Here is a 14,454-nt window from a genome sequence, read left to right as displayed (position 1 = left end):
TGCATCAGACATACATGGGTGAGAAGGCTCATGTTCGATCTACATTTTCTCACATTCATCAGTCGTCATGAAGTAGTACATTTATCACCAAGCAGAAGGCCCAGGATATGGCTGACACTTTCATTCTTCAGATGATGATTTGAAACATCTCAGTCTTTCTGCTGTCTTCTACTTGGGGATGGTCTGAGAATACCAGACCACCTGACCTGCCTCTTGAGAAATCTGTATGCAGCTCAGGAAGCAACAGTTAGAACTGGGCATGGAACAACAGACTGGTTCCAAATAGGAAATGGAGTACGTGAAGGCTGTATATTGTCACCCTGATTATTTAATTTCTCTGCAGAGTACATCATGAGAAACTCTGGGCTGGATAAAGTACAAGCTGGAATCAAGATTGCCGAGAGAAATATCAATAACAGATATGCAGATGACACCACCCATATGGCAGAAAGTGATGAAAAACTAAAGAGCGTCTTGATGAAAGTGAAAGAGGAGAATGGAAAAGTTGGCTTAAAACTCAGCATTCAGAAAACTAAGATCATGGCATCCAGTCCCATCACTTCCTGGCAAATAGATGAGGAAACAGTGGATGATTAGATCTCCTTGCAGTCCAAGGGGCTCTCAAGAGTCTTCTCCAACACTACAGTTCAAAAGCATCAATTCTTTGGCGCTCAGCTTTCTTTATGGTCCAACTCTCACATTCAGACATGACTACTGGAAAAACCATAGCTTTGACTAGATGGACCTTTATCAGCAAAGTAATGTCTCTGCTTTTTAATATGCTCTAGGTTGGTCATAGCTTTTCTTCCAAGGAGCAAGTGTCTTTTAATTTCATGACTGCAGTCACCATCTGCAGTGATGTTGGAGCCAAAAAAAATAAAGTCTGCCACTGTTTCATTGTTTCCCCATCTATTTGCCATGAAGTGATGGGATGGATATCATTATCTTAGTTTTTTGAATATTGAGTTTTAAGCCAGCATTTTCACTCTCCTCTTTCACTTTCATCAAGAGGCTCTTTAGTTCTTCACTTTCTGCCATAAGGGTGACATCATCTGTGTATCTGAAGTTATTGATATTTCTCCTGGCAATCTTGATATCAGCTTGTGCTTCATGCACATCAGGTACATTTCTGCATATTATCACTCTGCTTATTTAACTTTATGAAATGTGAAATGCCAGGCTGGATGAAGCACAAGAAAGTTTCATTTTATGAGGAGGAGGGAATCTGAGAAGACTTTTTGAAAAAGGTGACCCTAGTCCATCTTGGAGCTGATAAAGGTGTTATTTCCTTTGAGGATCTGGATTGAGAGCATATGACCATGGCCTTGTGGCTGTACTGGAATTGGTTTTCCTTACTGAGTTTTCATAGTTTTATAATCCAGGCTGAGTAACTTTCTTTGCATTATCATCTCATCCTATTTATAGTAAATTCTACTTTTCCTTTGAGATCTTTCTGTCTGCTTAATAAAAATGTGGTTTGTCTTTGAATTTTTCAAATAAATGATTATTTTGACTTCCCTAGAATTAAATTTGCAATAAGCTTTTTTTTCCCCAAAGGAAATAAAAACCAATATGACATGTGAATTAATATGTAGCTCATTTCTATAGAGGTAGATAATTTTTTACCTACAACTATCTAATTATCTAAAAATAAACATCTGTACTGTTATGACTGTGTTATTAAATCAAGTAGTATGAGGAAAGTTTCAAGGACAATGGATTTCTGGAACAAAAGAGATAGTAGGGAATAAAACCATGACTGGCAGTTGAATAAAGGGCTGAAGTCTATTGGGATGTGCCAGCTTTTTTCTTTTCTTACAACATCTGTCTTAGGTTATTATTTATATAAGACCTACTTCCATAAAGCATCTGTTTCCTCAAGAAAGTCATATGAATATATGGAGACCCTTTATTATTGGTAAAATTTGAGTAAGTTGGCTTAAGTGTTAGTCTCTATTGAAATATGTAATTTTTAATAAACTGCATTTTATTATCTTAAAATGCAAAGCATCTTTTAAAACAGATATGTATAAAGGAATACAATTATATTTCTCCTTTAAAATATCCACTAAAATTTTAAATGCACATATTCTTTGACCTTCCAGGCCACACCTGGTAGTCTAGCCTACGTGCATACTGACAGAAGTGCACCAAAAAATATATGAAAGGATGTCTGTTGCAGTAGCCTAATGATACAGTTGTGCAGGTTTGTTTAAATGAATTATGGTTCATGCCTGTGATGGAATATTCTGCCATCACTGAAAGAATGAGGTTGATGTCAAGTTTACCTTAAGAAAAAAAAATCAAGTGGCAGAACAGTGTGGGTAGTGTAAACTATATGTGCACTGAAAGAATATATGTTTATTTATGTATATGTACAATTCCTTAAATATGCATAGGTGATTCCTGATGTGGTACACAAAATCTGTGGTACACAAAAAAGGTAAAAGTATTTACCTTTTAGGTGACAGTTGCAGCCTGGACAGTGTGTAGGAACGGGATATTTTTACTCTTTGTCATGTACTCCTGAATTCGTAGGATTTCTGCCATTACGTATTTATTATTTTAAAAACAATGTATAAAAATACTTATTTAAAAGCAAAAATCTATTAGATTTATTTATTTATGTTAATAATTTAACAATAGATTTATATAAATTACAGGAGCCTTTAAATATTAAGGCCTCTGTTCTGGACTAAGAAATATTTCCAGGCATATCAAAGGAAAAAGAAATCTATTTTAGTTCTAAGTTGAAATAATTAGTGATTTATGGCAAATAATTCCTGAAAAAAATTGCAACACAAAAATTAATTTCCACTGTTATTTGGAAAATTACAGATAATGCTAGTTGAGAGCCTCAAGATTTGAATGATAATAGTCTAAATGGAGGAGAGCCCCCCTGGTGTTTATGCTTTTCTTGAAGTGTCATGGAAATATTTGATAATGATTCAACCATATTGAGCTCTTCACTTCATTTGTTAGGTTTTTGTGCAGATGGATCATGATCATATGCTGTTTTTGGATTGACTCCTATTTTTCAGAACCAGAAAATTAGTGAAAGATTTTTTTTTTCTATTATCTACTCATCTGTTTAGCCCCAGTATAATGAAGGATTGTATCAAAACATAAATTCTTTGCCCTTTTTTATGATTTAATGTAACATGTTTCCAAAGTTGGCATTTTAAAGAAAACTAGTAATTTATAAAACATGTTTTATGTGTCTTTAACACTGATTTATTTTCCCCGCATACTATGACTTGTCAACTTCCATTCTTCCCTCATCTGATACTGTAATTTTGTGATTACCATTTATCTTTGTTTCTACTGTCTTTCTATTTTTCACTGTGAGTGTTAGACTTCTGTGACAGATCTCATGGGTTTGTTTAGTCAGTATCTAATTTAAAGAAATACTTTTAGATAGAATTCTCTTTCCAGGTCACCCCATTGACTGTTGGTCTTTGTGTCTGGCCAATCAAATGCTTGGCTTCCCAGGTGATGCAGTGGTAAAGAATACCCTGCCAATGCAGGAGATGCAGGTTCAATCCCTGGGTCAGGAAGATTCCCCTGGAGGAGGAAATGGCAACCCACTCCAGTATTCTTGCCTGGAAAATTCCATGGACAGAGGAGCCTGGCAGGCTACAAAGAGTTGCAAAGAGTAGGACATGACTGAGCACACACATACAATCAAATGCTAAAGTTTCGATTTCTAGCCCAATCAGATGTGTCCAGGAAATCAAGGTCATTTGAAGCATATTGAAATGCTTCCACTAATGCTTCTCCTCCACTAATCTTGTGGATAGTTCACCAGTCCAAAAGCCCAACAGAGTGACTTTAAAATTCTGTTAAATTTAGTCCCCCACTGCTACTCCAAAAATTAAAAAAAAAAAAAAAAAGACACACAAGGCAAACAAACAAAACAAAAACAGCCTAGGAAAAGCTTAGATTTGCACTGCATAGCTCAGAGGTTCTAGGTCCAGCTTATAAGTAGTGTATGGGAAAGGACATAGATGTTGCATTCATACATTCACACAAAGTTTGCACCCCGACTTGGCAACTTCCCAGGCAGACAACCTTGACTCTCAGAGACTGTAACCTCCTATGTGAAATAGAGATGACAATATTTCTTTGTAGAAGTGATGTGAGCATAGGGAGATTGTGTGTGTAAAATGAGTAGGACAATAAGTGACACTCAGTAATTATAATAGTGGAAAACATTTATTGAGTGTGTACCAAGTGCCAGGCATTATCCTAAGCCCTTAATGCATGTTAGCTCTTTATTCCTGTGAACACCCTTATGTGATTATTACACAGGGAGGCTCTGTGATTTGCATGAGATTGTATGACTAGTAAGTGAAGGAGTTGATAGCTCGAGCTGTTAACATCTCCTTTCCTGGAAGTCACGGCCTGACTTTGTTTCTGCCCATAAGCCTATGGCCTCCTGGGTTCCATCTGCTGTCAGAACCACACCTGAAGTACTTCCCTATCTTATCCTCCATCCAGTCCAACCCCAGTCTTCAGTTCATGATGTTCAATGACTCCATGGGAATTTGGAGGTGTCAGGGCTCACACTGTGTGCCTTCCTGCCTGCTCTTTGTCCCTCAGCAAAGCTGAACTTCACCCTGTTCTTGGGATTATCTCATGAGGAGAAACAGGCCACCTTCCCCAGAATTCCAGTGAAGATACTATCTTCACCTTTGTTCCATTACTATGTCTTCCTGTTCTCACCTCTGCACTTGTAAAGCATTGTGTATTTTAAGTAGGGTTAGTCCTTAAGACAGATTGTGAAATAGATAACATTTGCCCCTTTAAAGCACCCATTCCTTTAGTCCTTATGTCACTATTTCACAGCTCAGTGAGCCAGTTGGACTAGAAGCTTTCAGCTTCTGAGGAAATGAGAAATTAGTGGGGCAGTGAGAAAGATCATTTAGACCTGTGCTTCTCAAACTTTACTGTGCGTGTGAATCACCTCGTGCTCCACTGTGTCCTCAGTCGCTCGTCGTGTCCGACTCTTTGCGACCCCATGGACTGTAGCCTACCAGGCCCCTCTGTCCATGGGATTCTCCAGGCAAGAATACTGGAGTGGGCTGCCATTTCCTTCTCCAGGGGATCTTCCTGATCCGGGGATTGAACCCACGTCTCTTGCATCTCCTGCATTGGCAGGTGGATTCTTTACTATTGTGCACTTTGTTAAAAATGCCAATTCTGACCCATTGGGATGGGGCCTGGGATTCTGAATTTCCGACATGCTTCTATTGATGCTAGTGCTGCTGCTGTTTTCTAGACCACACTCTTGAGTAGCCAGCATCTAAAGACTAGGGTGCCACCTTGAGATGTCAGAGGCTCCACCCTGCTAACATTTCCAGGAATATTTAATCCAAAGAAATGAGTCTCTTGGTGAAATTTAGTTAATGTGACTTGCTGGTAGAAGAAAATTCTCAATTTTAGACCCTGCTCTGGACTGCCTACCAGTAAAGCCATTCCTGGTTGGAGAAAAGAATATCATAAAGTTGTCAAGTTTTGATGTAAACACTATGAAAGAAGGCATTTTCCTCCATTAATTTAATTTAGTAACTCTCAGATGATTTGTATTCATTTTGCTTAATTTTGAGAAAATCGTCATTTTCTGTTACTTAATGTTGAGTGAGCTTTCCAGGTGGCGCCAGCAGTAAGGAACCTGCCTCTCGATGCAAGAAACATAAGAGACATGGGTTCAATCCCTGGGTCTGGAAGATCCCCTGGAGGAGGGCATGGCAACCCACTCCAGTGTTCTTGCCTGGAGAATCCCATGGACAGAGGAGGCTGGCGGGCTACAAATCCATAAGGTTGCAAAGAGTCGGAGTACATGATTGAAGTGACTTAGCATGCATGCATGCAAGGTTGAGTTCCTCAGGGGAACTCAACTAGGGAAATAGCTCACTGAACTTTTCCTGGTGCTGGGGGTCACATATGCATTTCAATATGTGTTTCTTTGTTCCATCTATCATCACCTACATAAAAGGAAACTTAAGTCAACTTTTATTTCCTTATCTTTTGATTTGGAGTCAGCTCACTGGGAGTGCTTATGAATAATTCTGTTAGAAATGGTCTCATGATACTAATCTGGATAATGAAACTTTGTACAGAGCTGTGTACATGAAGGTGCGGTGTGGGCAGAAGACTGTGAAATGTCATGGCTGATTCTCTTTGTGATGGCAAAGGTTTATGTTCTCTCTTTCTGCTTTCAGGGGGGAGAACACTGTTACTACCAGGGCCACATCCGAGGAAATCCTGCCTCATTTGTGGCATTGTCGACATGCCATGGACTTCAGTAAGTGTCCCCAAAGTTTTTGCATCATCCATTTTCTCCCAGTGATTTACTTTATTTTTAATGCACTGTGGTTGAAATCTCTATTTTATGTCAAGAGCTATTAATAGTTTTAAAACAGTGATGGATCAGGGCTTTTTTTCCTCTGTGGTTTGTAAACCAAGCAGATTGTTAAGTTAGAGTTGCAGAAGCCAGAGGCGCTAATGATTATAATATGCTTCCTTAGTGATGTTTGAAATATTTTTCTAGTTTCATCCAGATGGAAATAGGAGTAGTTTGCGTAACTTTGGTTTCTGTTTCTGTGGGTATTTAGCCCCTTGTTACCAATTCTGTCCTTCCTCTTCCTTGATGTTCATTTTTATATATGTATGGAATAATAGAAATTTCAAGACAGGGAACTCCTGACTCCTTGTACAAAAACAAAGGGTGAGCACAGGAACTCATGTATTTTAGCCCTTTATTCAGCCAGAATCCCACCTAACCTACAGCTAACTCATGGGAGGGTCCATTTGTTCTCAGCAATTTCTATGGAATGGACTTCATCCTTCCTCAGGGTCTTACTTCCTTTCTCATAACTTTCACTATCAAAGTGCGTTTGCTGGTGTTTAACATGGGAATATATCAGCTTCCTCCATCCTGTCCATGATGGTGATACCAGGTGCCTGTCTATCTCTTTCTTGTCTTGTGACCCCTTATAAAGCTACTTTGTCATCACTCAGCATTTTGTTGTTGTTCTTTCATTAAATCATGTCTGACTCTTTGTGATTCCATGGACCACATCACACCAGGCTCCTCTGTCCTCCATTATCTCCTGAGTTTGCTCCAATCCACATCCACTGAGTCAGTGATGCTATCTAACCATCTCATCTTCAGTCTCTCCCTACTCCTTTTGCCTTCAGTCTTTCCCGGCATCACAGTCTTCTCCAGTGAGTCCACTTTTTGCATTTGGCAGCCAAAATATTGGAGCTTCAGCTTTAGCATCAGTCCTTCCAATGAGTATTCAGGGTAGATTTCTTTTAGGATTGACTGGTTTGATCTCCTTGCTGTCCAAGGGACTCTGAAGAGTCTTCTCCAGCACTACAAATTGAAAGCATAAATTCTTCAGTTCTTCATGGTCCAAATCTCATATCCATACATCTTGCTGGAAAAACCATAGCTTTGATTATACAGACTTCTGTTGGCAAAATGATGACTCTGCTTTTTAATCCTCTGTCTAGATTTGTCATAGCTTTCCTTCCAAGAAGCAAGCACGGTGATTGTCCATAGTAATTTTGAAGCCCAAGAAAATAAAATCTGTCACTGTTTACACTTTTTACTCCTCTATTTGCCATGAAGTGATGGGATCAGATGCCATGATCTTTGTTCTTTGAATATTGAGTTTTAAGCCAGCTTCTTCTCTCTCCTTTTTACTCTCATCAAGAGGTTCTTTAGGTCCCCTTCACTTTCTTAATGATAACATTAGAGTGGTATCACTTGCGTATCTGAGGTGTTGATATTTCTCCTGGAAATCTTGATCACAACAAACTGGAAAATTCTCCCAGGTGTCTGGGAATACCGGACCACCTTACTTGCATCCTGAGAAATCTGTATGCAGGTCAGGAAGCAACAGTTAGAACTGGGCATGGAACAACAGACTGGTTCCAATTTGGGAAAGGAGTACATCAAGGCTGTATATTGTCACCCTGCTTATTTAACTTATATGCAGAGGACATCGTGCAAAATCCTGGGCTGGATAAAGCACAAGCTGGAATCAAGATTGCCGAGAGAAATATCAATAACCTCAGATATGCAGATGACACCACCCTTATGGCAGAAAGCGAGGAAGAACTAGAGAGCCTTTTGATGAGAGTGAAAGAGGAGAGTGAAAAAGCTGGCTTAAAACTCAACATTCAAAAAACGAAGATCATGGCATTCGGTCCCATCTCTTCATGGCAAATAGATGGGGAAACAATGGAAACAGTGACAGACTTTATTTTTTGAGCTCCAAAGTCATTACAGATGGTGTGTGCAGCCATGAAATTTAAAGACCCTTGCTCCTTGGAAGAAAGCTATGACAAACCTAGACAGGATATTAAAAAAGCAGAGACATTACTTTGCTGACAAAGGTTCATCCAGTCAAAGCTATGGTTTTTCCAGTAGGCATGTATGGATGTGAGAGTTGGACTATAAAGAAAGCTGAGCACTGAAGAATTGATGCTTTTGAACTGTGGTGTTGGAGAAGACTCTTGAGAGTCCCTTGGACTGCAAGGAGGTCCAACCAGTCCATCCTAAAGGAAATCAGTCCTGAATATTCATTAAAAGGACTGATGTTGAAGCTGAAACTCCAATACTTTGGCCACCTGATACGAAGAGCTGACTCATTGGAAAAGACCCTGATGCTGGGACAGATTGAAGGTAGGAGAAGAAGGGGATGACAGAGGATGAGATGGTTGGATGACATCACTGACTCGATGGACATGAGTTTGAGCAAGCTCCAGAAGTTGGTGATGGACAGGGAAGCCTGGTGCTGCAGTCCATGAGTTCACAAAGAGTTGGACATAACTGAGTGACTGAACTGTACTAACCCTCATGTAAGTTAAATAAGCAGAATGGCAGTATACAGCCTTAACGTGTGTGCATGCATGTGTTCGTGTTCCATTTCTGTACTCGTGTCTTGCTCTTTGCGACGCTATGGACTGTAGCCCACCACGCTTCTCTCTCCATAGGATTCTCCAGGCAAGAATACTGGAGTGGATTGCCACACCCTCCTCCAGGGGATCTCCCCAACCCAGGAATGAACTCATGTCTGCCTCCATCTCCTGCACTGCAAGCAGATTCTTTACCCACTGGGTCGATTGGGAAGCTCACAGCCTTAACATACTTCTTTCCCAGTTTTGAACCAGTCTGTTGTTCCATGTCAGGTTCTAACTGTTGCTTCTCAACCCACATACAGATTTCTCAGGAGACAGGCAAGGTGGTCTGGTACTCTCATCTTTTTAAAAAATTTCCCCAGATTGTTGTGATCCACACAGTCAAAGGCTTTAGTATAGTCAATGATGCAGAAGTAGATGTATTTCTGGAATTCTCTTGCTTTTTCTGTGATCTCACCAGTGTTGACAATTTGATCTCTGATTCCTCTGCTTCTTTGAAACCCATCTTGTACATCTGGTAGGTCTTGATTCACGCACTGCTGAAGTTTAGCTTGAGGGATTTTGAGCATAACCTTGGCAGTATGTGAAATGAGCACAACTGTATGGTAGTTTGGACATTCCTTGGCATTGTCCTTCTTGGGGATTGAAATGAAAACTGACCTTTTCCAGTGCAGAATTTCCCAAATTTGCTGGCATACTGAGTCTAGCACTTTAACAGCATGATCTTTGAGGATTTGAAAGAGCTCATCTGGAGTTCTGTCCCTCTGCTCACTTTGTTCATAGTAACGCTTCCTAACGCCCACTTGTCTTCACACTCCAGGATGTCTGGCTCTAGGTAAGTGATCACACGATCATGGTTACCCAGCTCACTGACACCTGTTTTGTACAGTTCTGTGTATTGTTCCCACCTCTTATTAATATCTTCTACTTCTGTTAAGTCCTTACTGTTTCTGCCTTTTATCATGCCTATCCTTGCATGAAATATTCCCTTCATATCTCCAATTTTCTTGAAGATACCTCTAGTCTTTCCCATTGTATTGTTTTCCTCTATTTCTTTGCACTGTTTATTTAAGAAGGCCTTCCTATCTCTCTTTGCTATTCTCTGAAACTCTGCACTCAGATGGGTATGTCTTTCCCTTTCTACCTTCTCTTTCACTTTTTTTCTCAGCTATTTCCAAAGCCTTCTTAGACAGCCACTTTGCCTTCTTTCATTCCTTTTTCTTTGGAATGGTTTTGGTTTCTGCCTCCTGTACAATGTTTCAAACTTTTGTCCATAGTTCTTCAGGGACTCTGCCACCCAGATATAATCCCTTGATCTCTTTGTCACTTCTGCTGTATAATCATAAAGGATTTGATTTAGGTCATACATGAGTTGCCTAGTGGTTTCTCCTACTTCCTTCATTGTAAGCCTGAATTTTGCAATAAGGAGCTCATGATCTAAGTTCAGCATTCTAGTTAGTCTAAATCATCTCAGCTCTTTTTTGCTACTTTTTTTGGGGCAGGAACCAATCACACTTCAGTTTTGTGAAATTCTTGTTTGAAATCATGAAAAGACTTCCTGTCTGTTACCAAGTTAGAAACATGGGTGTTTTCATCTAACAAACAGTTATGGAGCATCTGCTGTGTGCCAGCTGCTTGGAATATTAAGGAGATCAGAACGTGAGCGCTGTCCCCAAGAGCTCCCAGTCTAATGGGAAAGCTAAACCTAGCCCAGCTTCGTGCTATGGAATGTGGTAGGTGCATTTGTTTTCAATGAGAGAAAAAAAAGAAAAAACTGAGAAAAATGCAAGCTGAGAGTGGTCACTGAAAAGTGAGATCGTCCATAAGGGTTCCAGAGAGTCATTACCTGAAGAAGATGGAATGGGCCCTGGAACAGGCTTTCAAGGGATCTTCCAGGAGAGGGTTCCACTGTCGTGGCTTCCAAGAAATTGAGAAAAGAGACCTAATGGGAATGGTTGGGGAATCTGGCCAGTCTGCCCAAGTTGTGCTTCTGCTTAGTCTCTGGCACTAGGTACTTGAGACACAGGAAGAAGATAACACAGGGATCAGACAAATAACCAGAGAAAGGAGCTCACATGCCTGAGAGCAAGACAGTAAGTTCGCTTACTATTTGTTCAAAAAGGCTATTTTACTAGTTTTAAATAAATCCTCTGAATAAGGAGACATTTTTACAAACATGGAACCCGTACCTAACATGTGAGAGCCTCGGTTTCTTAATCTGGAAACAAACATTGATGTATCCTCTAGCAATAATATTGTTATCTCTGATTTCAAGGCAAGCACAGCTGTCAGCCAGAAATAGTACACTGCGTCTGCCGACTCTTGTGACAGCAAGTGTCTATTGTAGGCTTTTCCCTTCCTCTCTCTTCCTCTTAACATCTCAGTCCAAAGTCACAGTTTAAGCATCTTGCCCAGTACATGTTCCAGTACCCCCCCACCATTTTCCAAGTGGATATAACATCATAAGAGCAGAGAAAATGTATTACCGCCTTCTAGAAACCCTAATAGACCTGAGACCCTCAGACCAACAGCTACTAATCCTATGCAGTCCTTTGAAAGAAGATGGAAAGGAAACTTGAAGGACATTTTAGTGACTAACTGAGGTGTTTTATCTAAGTAAAATTTACTTCTCCCTTTAGAACATTTTTCACTTAAGACTAAACAAAAACAAACAGAAAGCCCACTGTGTGTAGGAACATTGTCAGGTTTGTGCATAAGTGTGTTTTGGTGTATGTAGACTTTTATAAGCATGTTAAATAAATTCACTGTTTGTTCCTTTATTACTTCTCATCTTGATTTTACCTTGTGAACAAACATTGCTGACAGAAATGTTTAGGGGAGCTATTTCTAAATAGTAAATAATTTATGTTGTCTCATTTTGTAGTGATTCAATATGAGATATTATTTCATCCATGACTCATCTTCTATAAATTGCAAAATGCATGTTGTGAGTTTTCATTTTCTTGATTTACAGAATTCCATTAAAGAACATAATGGGTAAAATAACCAAACTCATATCTTTTCCATAAAGAACCTGCAGGTACATATTATTTTCAAATTTGAAGACCTAATAGTCAGTATTTTGGTCCTGCTATGTTTGATGTTTTGACAAAATCCTGTAACTATGGGAACATTAAGGAATGGAATCAACTGTAAATTTATTGCCCACTTGTGGCAGTTTGTAAGAATGACTATTTCCTTTCACAGTCTTGTTTTGATGGCAACTTTAAAAAATTTTACCTTTCTCAACTGGCCGGTAATGACTTAGTCCTAGCTATAGATTTTTGCAAGTTATAAACTGTGTGATGGACTTAATATACTTCCTGGAATTTATAAAAAATCTACCAGAAAGGTTTCAATCCTCAAAGAAAGCAAATGAGACATACCTGCTTTTTAATTGTTAAAGATTTGAACATATTTTTAATTAAACATGGCATATTTTCATTTATGGAGCCAGAATCTTCTATATATGTATGGTGTTAGAATCTGCTTTGTTTATACTGTGTATCAAGATGTTTGAGTTCAATAAAAAGTGACTGATTTTTGCATTGGATACTAAACTAACTCAAGAGGAAACAGCCCCTGATACTGTTTAAACAAAGCCATCTGCTTGCTATTTAATCAGTGTAGTCGTGTGAACTTTGGCAAAGGGTGATCGTTTTGTACAGTTTTCTGGATGGATCTGACCAGTTATCAGCAGAATGTTCACTACCATATTTGTCTACTGTTTTGAAAAGTTTTCCCTCACTGATTCCTTAGGTATATATTGTCAGTAATATCCTACAAACTGCATCTGTTTATCTTTAAATTTCAAATGCAGTGTCACTCAAATTCAGAAAGCGCACTTTGGGTTGAAAACATTACAGATGTGTATAGGGCTGTTCTAAGTTCTATATGAAAGTTGAAGGACATGTGGAAGATGTTACTGCAGAACAAAAGGATTTGGATAGAGATAGAGCTGGAGGCTGTTGTAATTATAGCTCAGGAAAACCAGCAGATTTCACTAAGTGATCAATGAAAGACACATACTGTTCTGTGGTTAGCAACTTGGGCTTTATGCAGTCACTTCCACCTAACACTGATAAATGACTGCGGAAGATCACAACTTTACTCTTCTCAGATGCCTGAGTGGTAAAGACAAGTTCCTTCAGTATCAGGAGGAAACTGATGTTAATAGAGAGACCACATTCCTCTAAAAGGAGGGGCTATCAGGATCTCTCTGAGTGGGAGTTGAGACCATATGTAGCTTAGGATGCCCCCAGAGAATTTCTCAATTGGCTGTTAGTCATCTCTAGCCAAGGAGGTCCAAAATTGAACTCTGGATTTGCTCCCTGCATCCTGCATCTTGCTTCCTTGTGCCCATCCTATTTTGCTCTTCCTGCAGCCTTTTCCATCTTATTAAACGGATCTTATGAAACACCATTTTTCCAGTTGCTCATGTCAAAACCTTTGCGTCTTCACTGACTCTTCTCTTCCTTGCAAACTCCATTTTAAATCCATTAACTGGTCCTGCTGATTCTACTTTGGAAAAATATTCAGAATTTGACTGGTTCTCACCACCCTCACCATTACCACCCTGTTGTATGAATGAAGGTGTGTGGCCAGTTGCCTTGCTTGGGTCAGCTACTTGTCAGCCACTTGTCTCTTGGTTTCTTGTCTCTTCAGTTTCTGTAACTTGTGAAATGTGGGTAGTCATTGTACCTCCAGCATAAATTTGTGGAAAAGATGAAATGAATGTAAAGGATTTAGTTCATGGTGAGTTGTTAAGATATGTCAGCTCTTCCTGCTAGAGCATCTTCTGAGTATACAGCTTAGGCCAGTCTCTCTATAACCCCTGGCCAACTGCCTCAGAATCACTGGGGGTTTGTTTAAAATGCAGTTTCCTGGGTTCTAGCCTGGAAGTCCGAGAGGATCCTGAGAGTTTTGAATTTTTATATGCTTTCCAGGGGGTATTTTGCATATTAAAGTTTTAGATTTATATGTTGGAGGAAGGAATAATGGGCCACAGTTTGAGGATGGTAATCCTGAGCCCCAGAGTCAGACACGACTGAAGCAACTAAACAGCAGCAGGAGCAGCAGCAGTCCTGAGCCTGGGGAAGAGTCAGGATGAGGGGGACCCTGCTGCTTACGGGGAGTCAGGGGCGGGGCCTGTCCTCAGCAGTGTGTGCGGGTGTGTGTGTAATGTATGGTATGTGTATGTGTAAGATATATGGATTGGGATATGTGTGTTGTGTGGCATATGTGAGTGTGGTATGTGGTGTTTATATATGTGGAGATGTAGTGTGGGATGTATGGTATATAGGGGGGTGTGTGTGTGGTATGTGGTGGTGTGAGTGTGTGATGTGGGGGTGTATATGTCTGGGTGGGTGGTGTGTGTGTCTTGTGTGTGTGTGGTATGTGGTGCTGTGTGAGTGTGATGTGGGGGTGTATATGTATGGGTGGGTGGTGTGTGTGTCTTGTGTGTGTGTGGTATGTGGTGCTGTGTGTGTGTGATGTGGGGGTGTATGTGTATGGGTGGGT

The 14,454-nt window shown here is 39.9% G+C and overlaps 1 protein-coding gene across 12 annotated transcripts in view; it reads left to right on the top strand.

The window, feature by feature from the left end:
* ADAM22 (ADAM metallopeptidase domain 22) overlaps positions 1-14,454 on the top strand; it is a 226,019-nt gene that overhangs the window by 133,720 nt on the left and 77,845 nt on the right. For all 12 annotated transcript variants that reach the window (XM_070467439.1, XM_070467450.1, XM_070467442.1 and 9 more), the window contains exon 5: positions 6,225-6,307. In XM_070467439.1, coding sequence (XP_070323540.1) covers positions 6,225-6,307 — 83 coding nt within the window. The remainder of the gene's footprint in view (positions 1-6,224; positions 6,308-14,454) is intronic.

This window comes from Odocoileus virginianus, chromosome 1 (assembly GCF_023699985.2).
Source record: "Odocoileus virginianus isolate 20LAN1187 ecotype Illinois chromosome 1, Ovbor_1.2, whole genome shotgun sequence".
Taxonomy (NCBI): Eukaryota; Metazoa; Chordata; class Mammalia; order Artiodactyla; family Cervidae; genus Odocoileus; species Odocoileus virginianus.
Note: the sequence above shows the minus strand (reverse complement) of the source record. Positions and strands in the feature narration are given on the sequence as shown.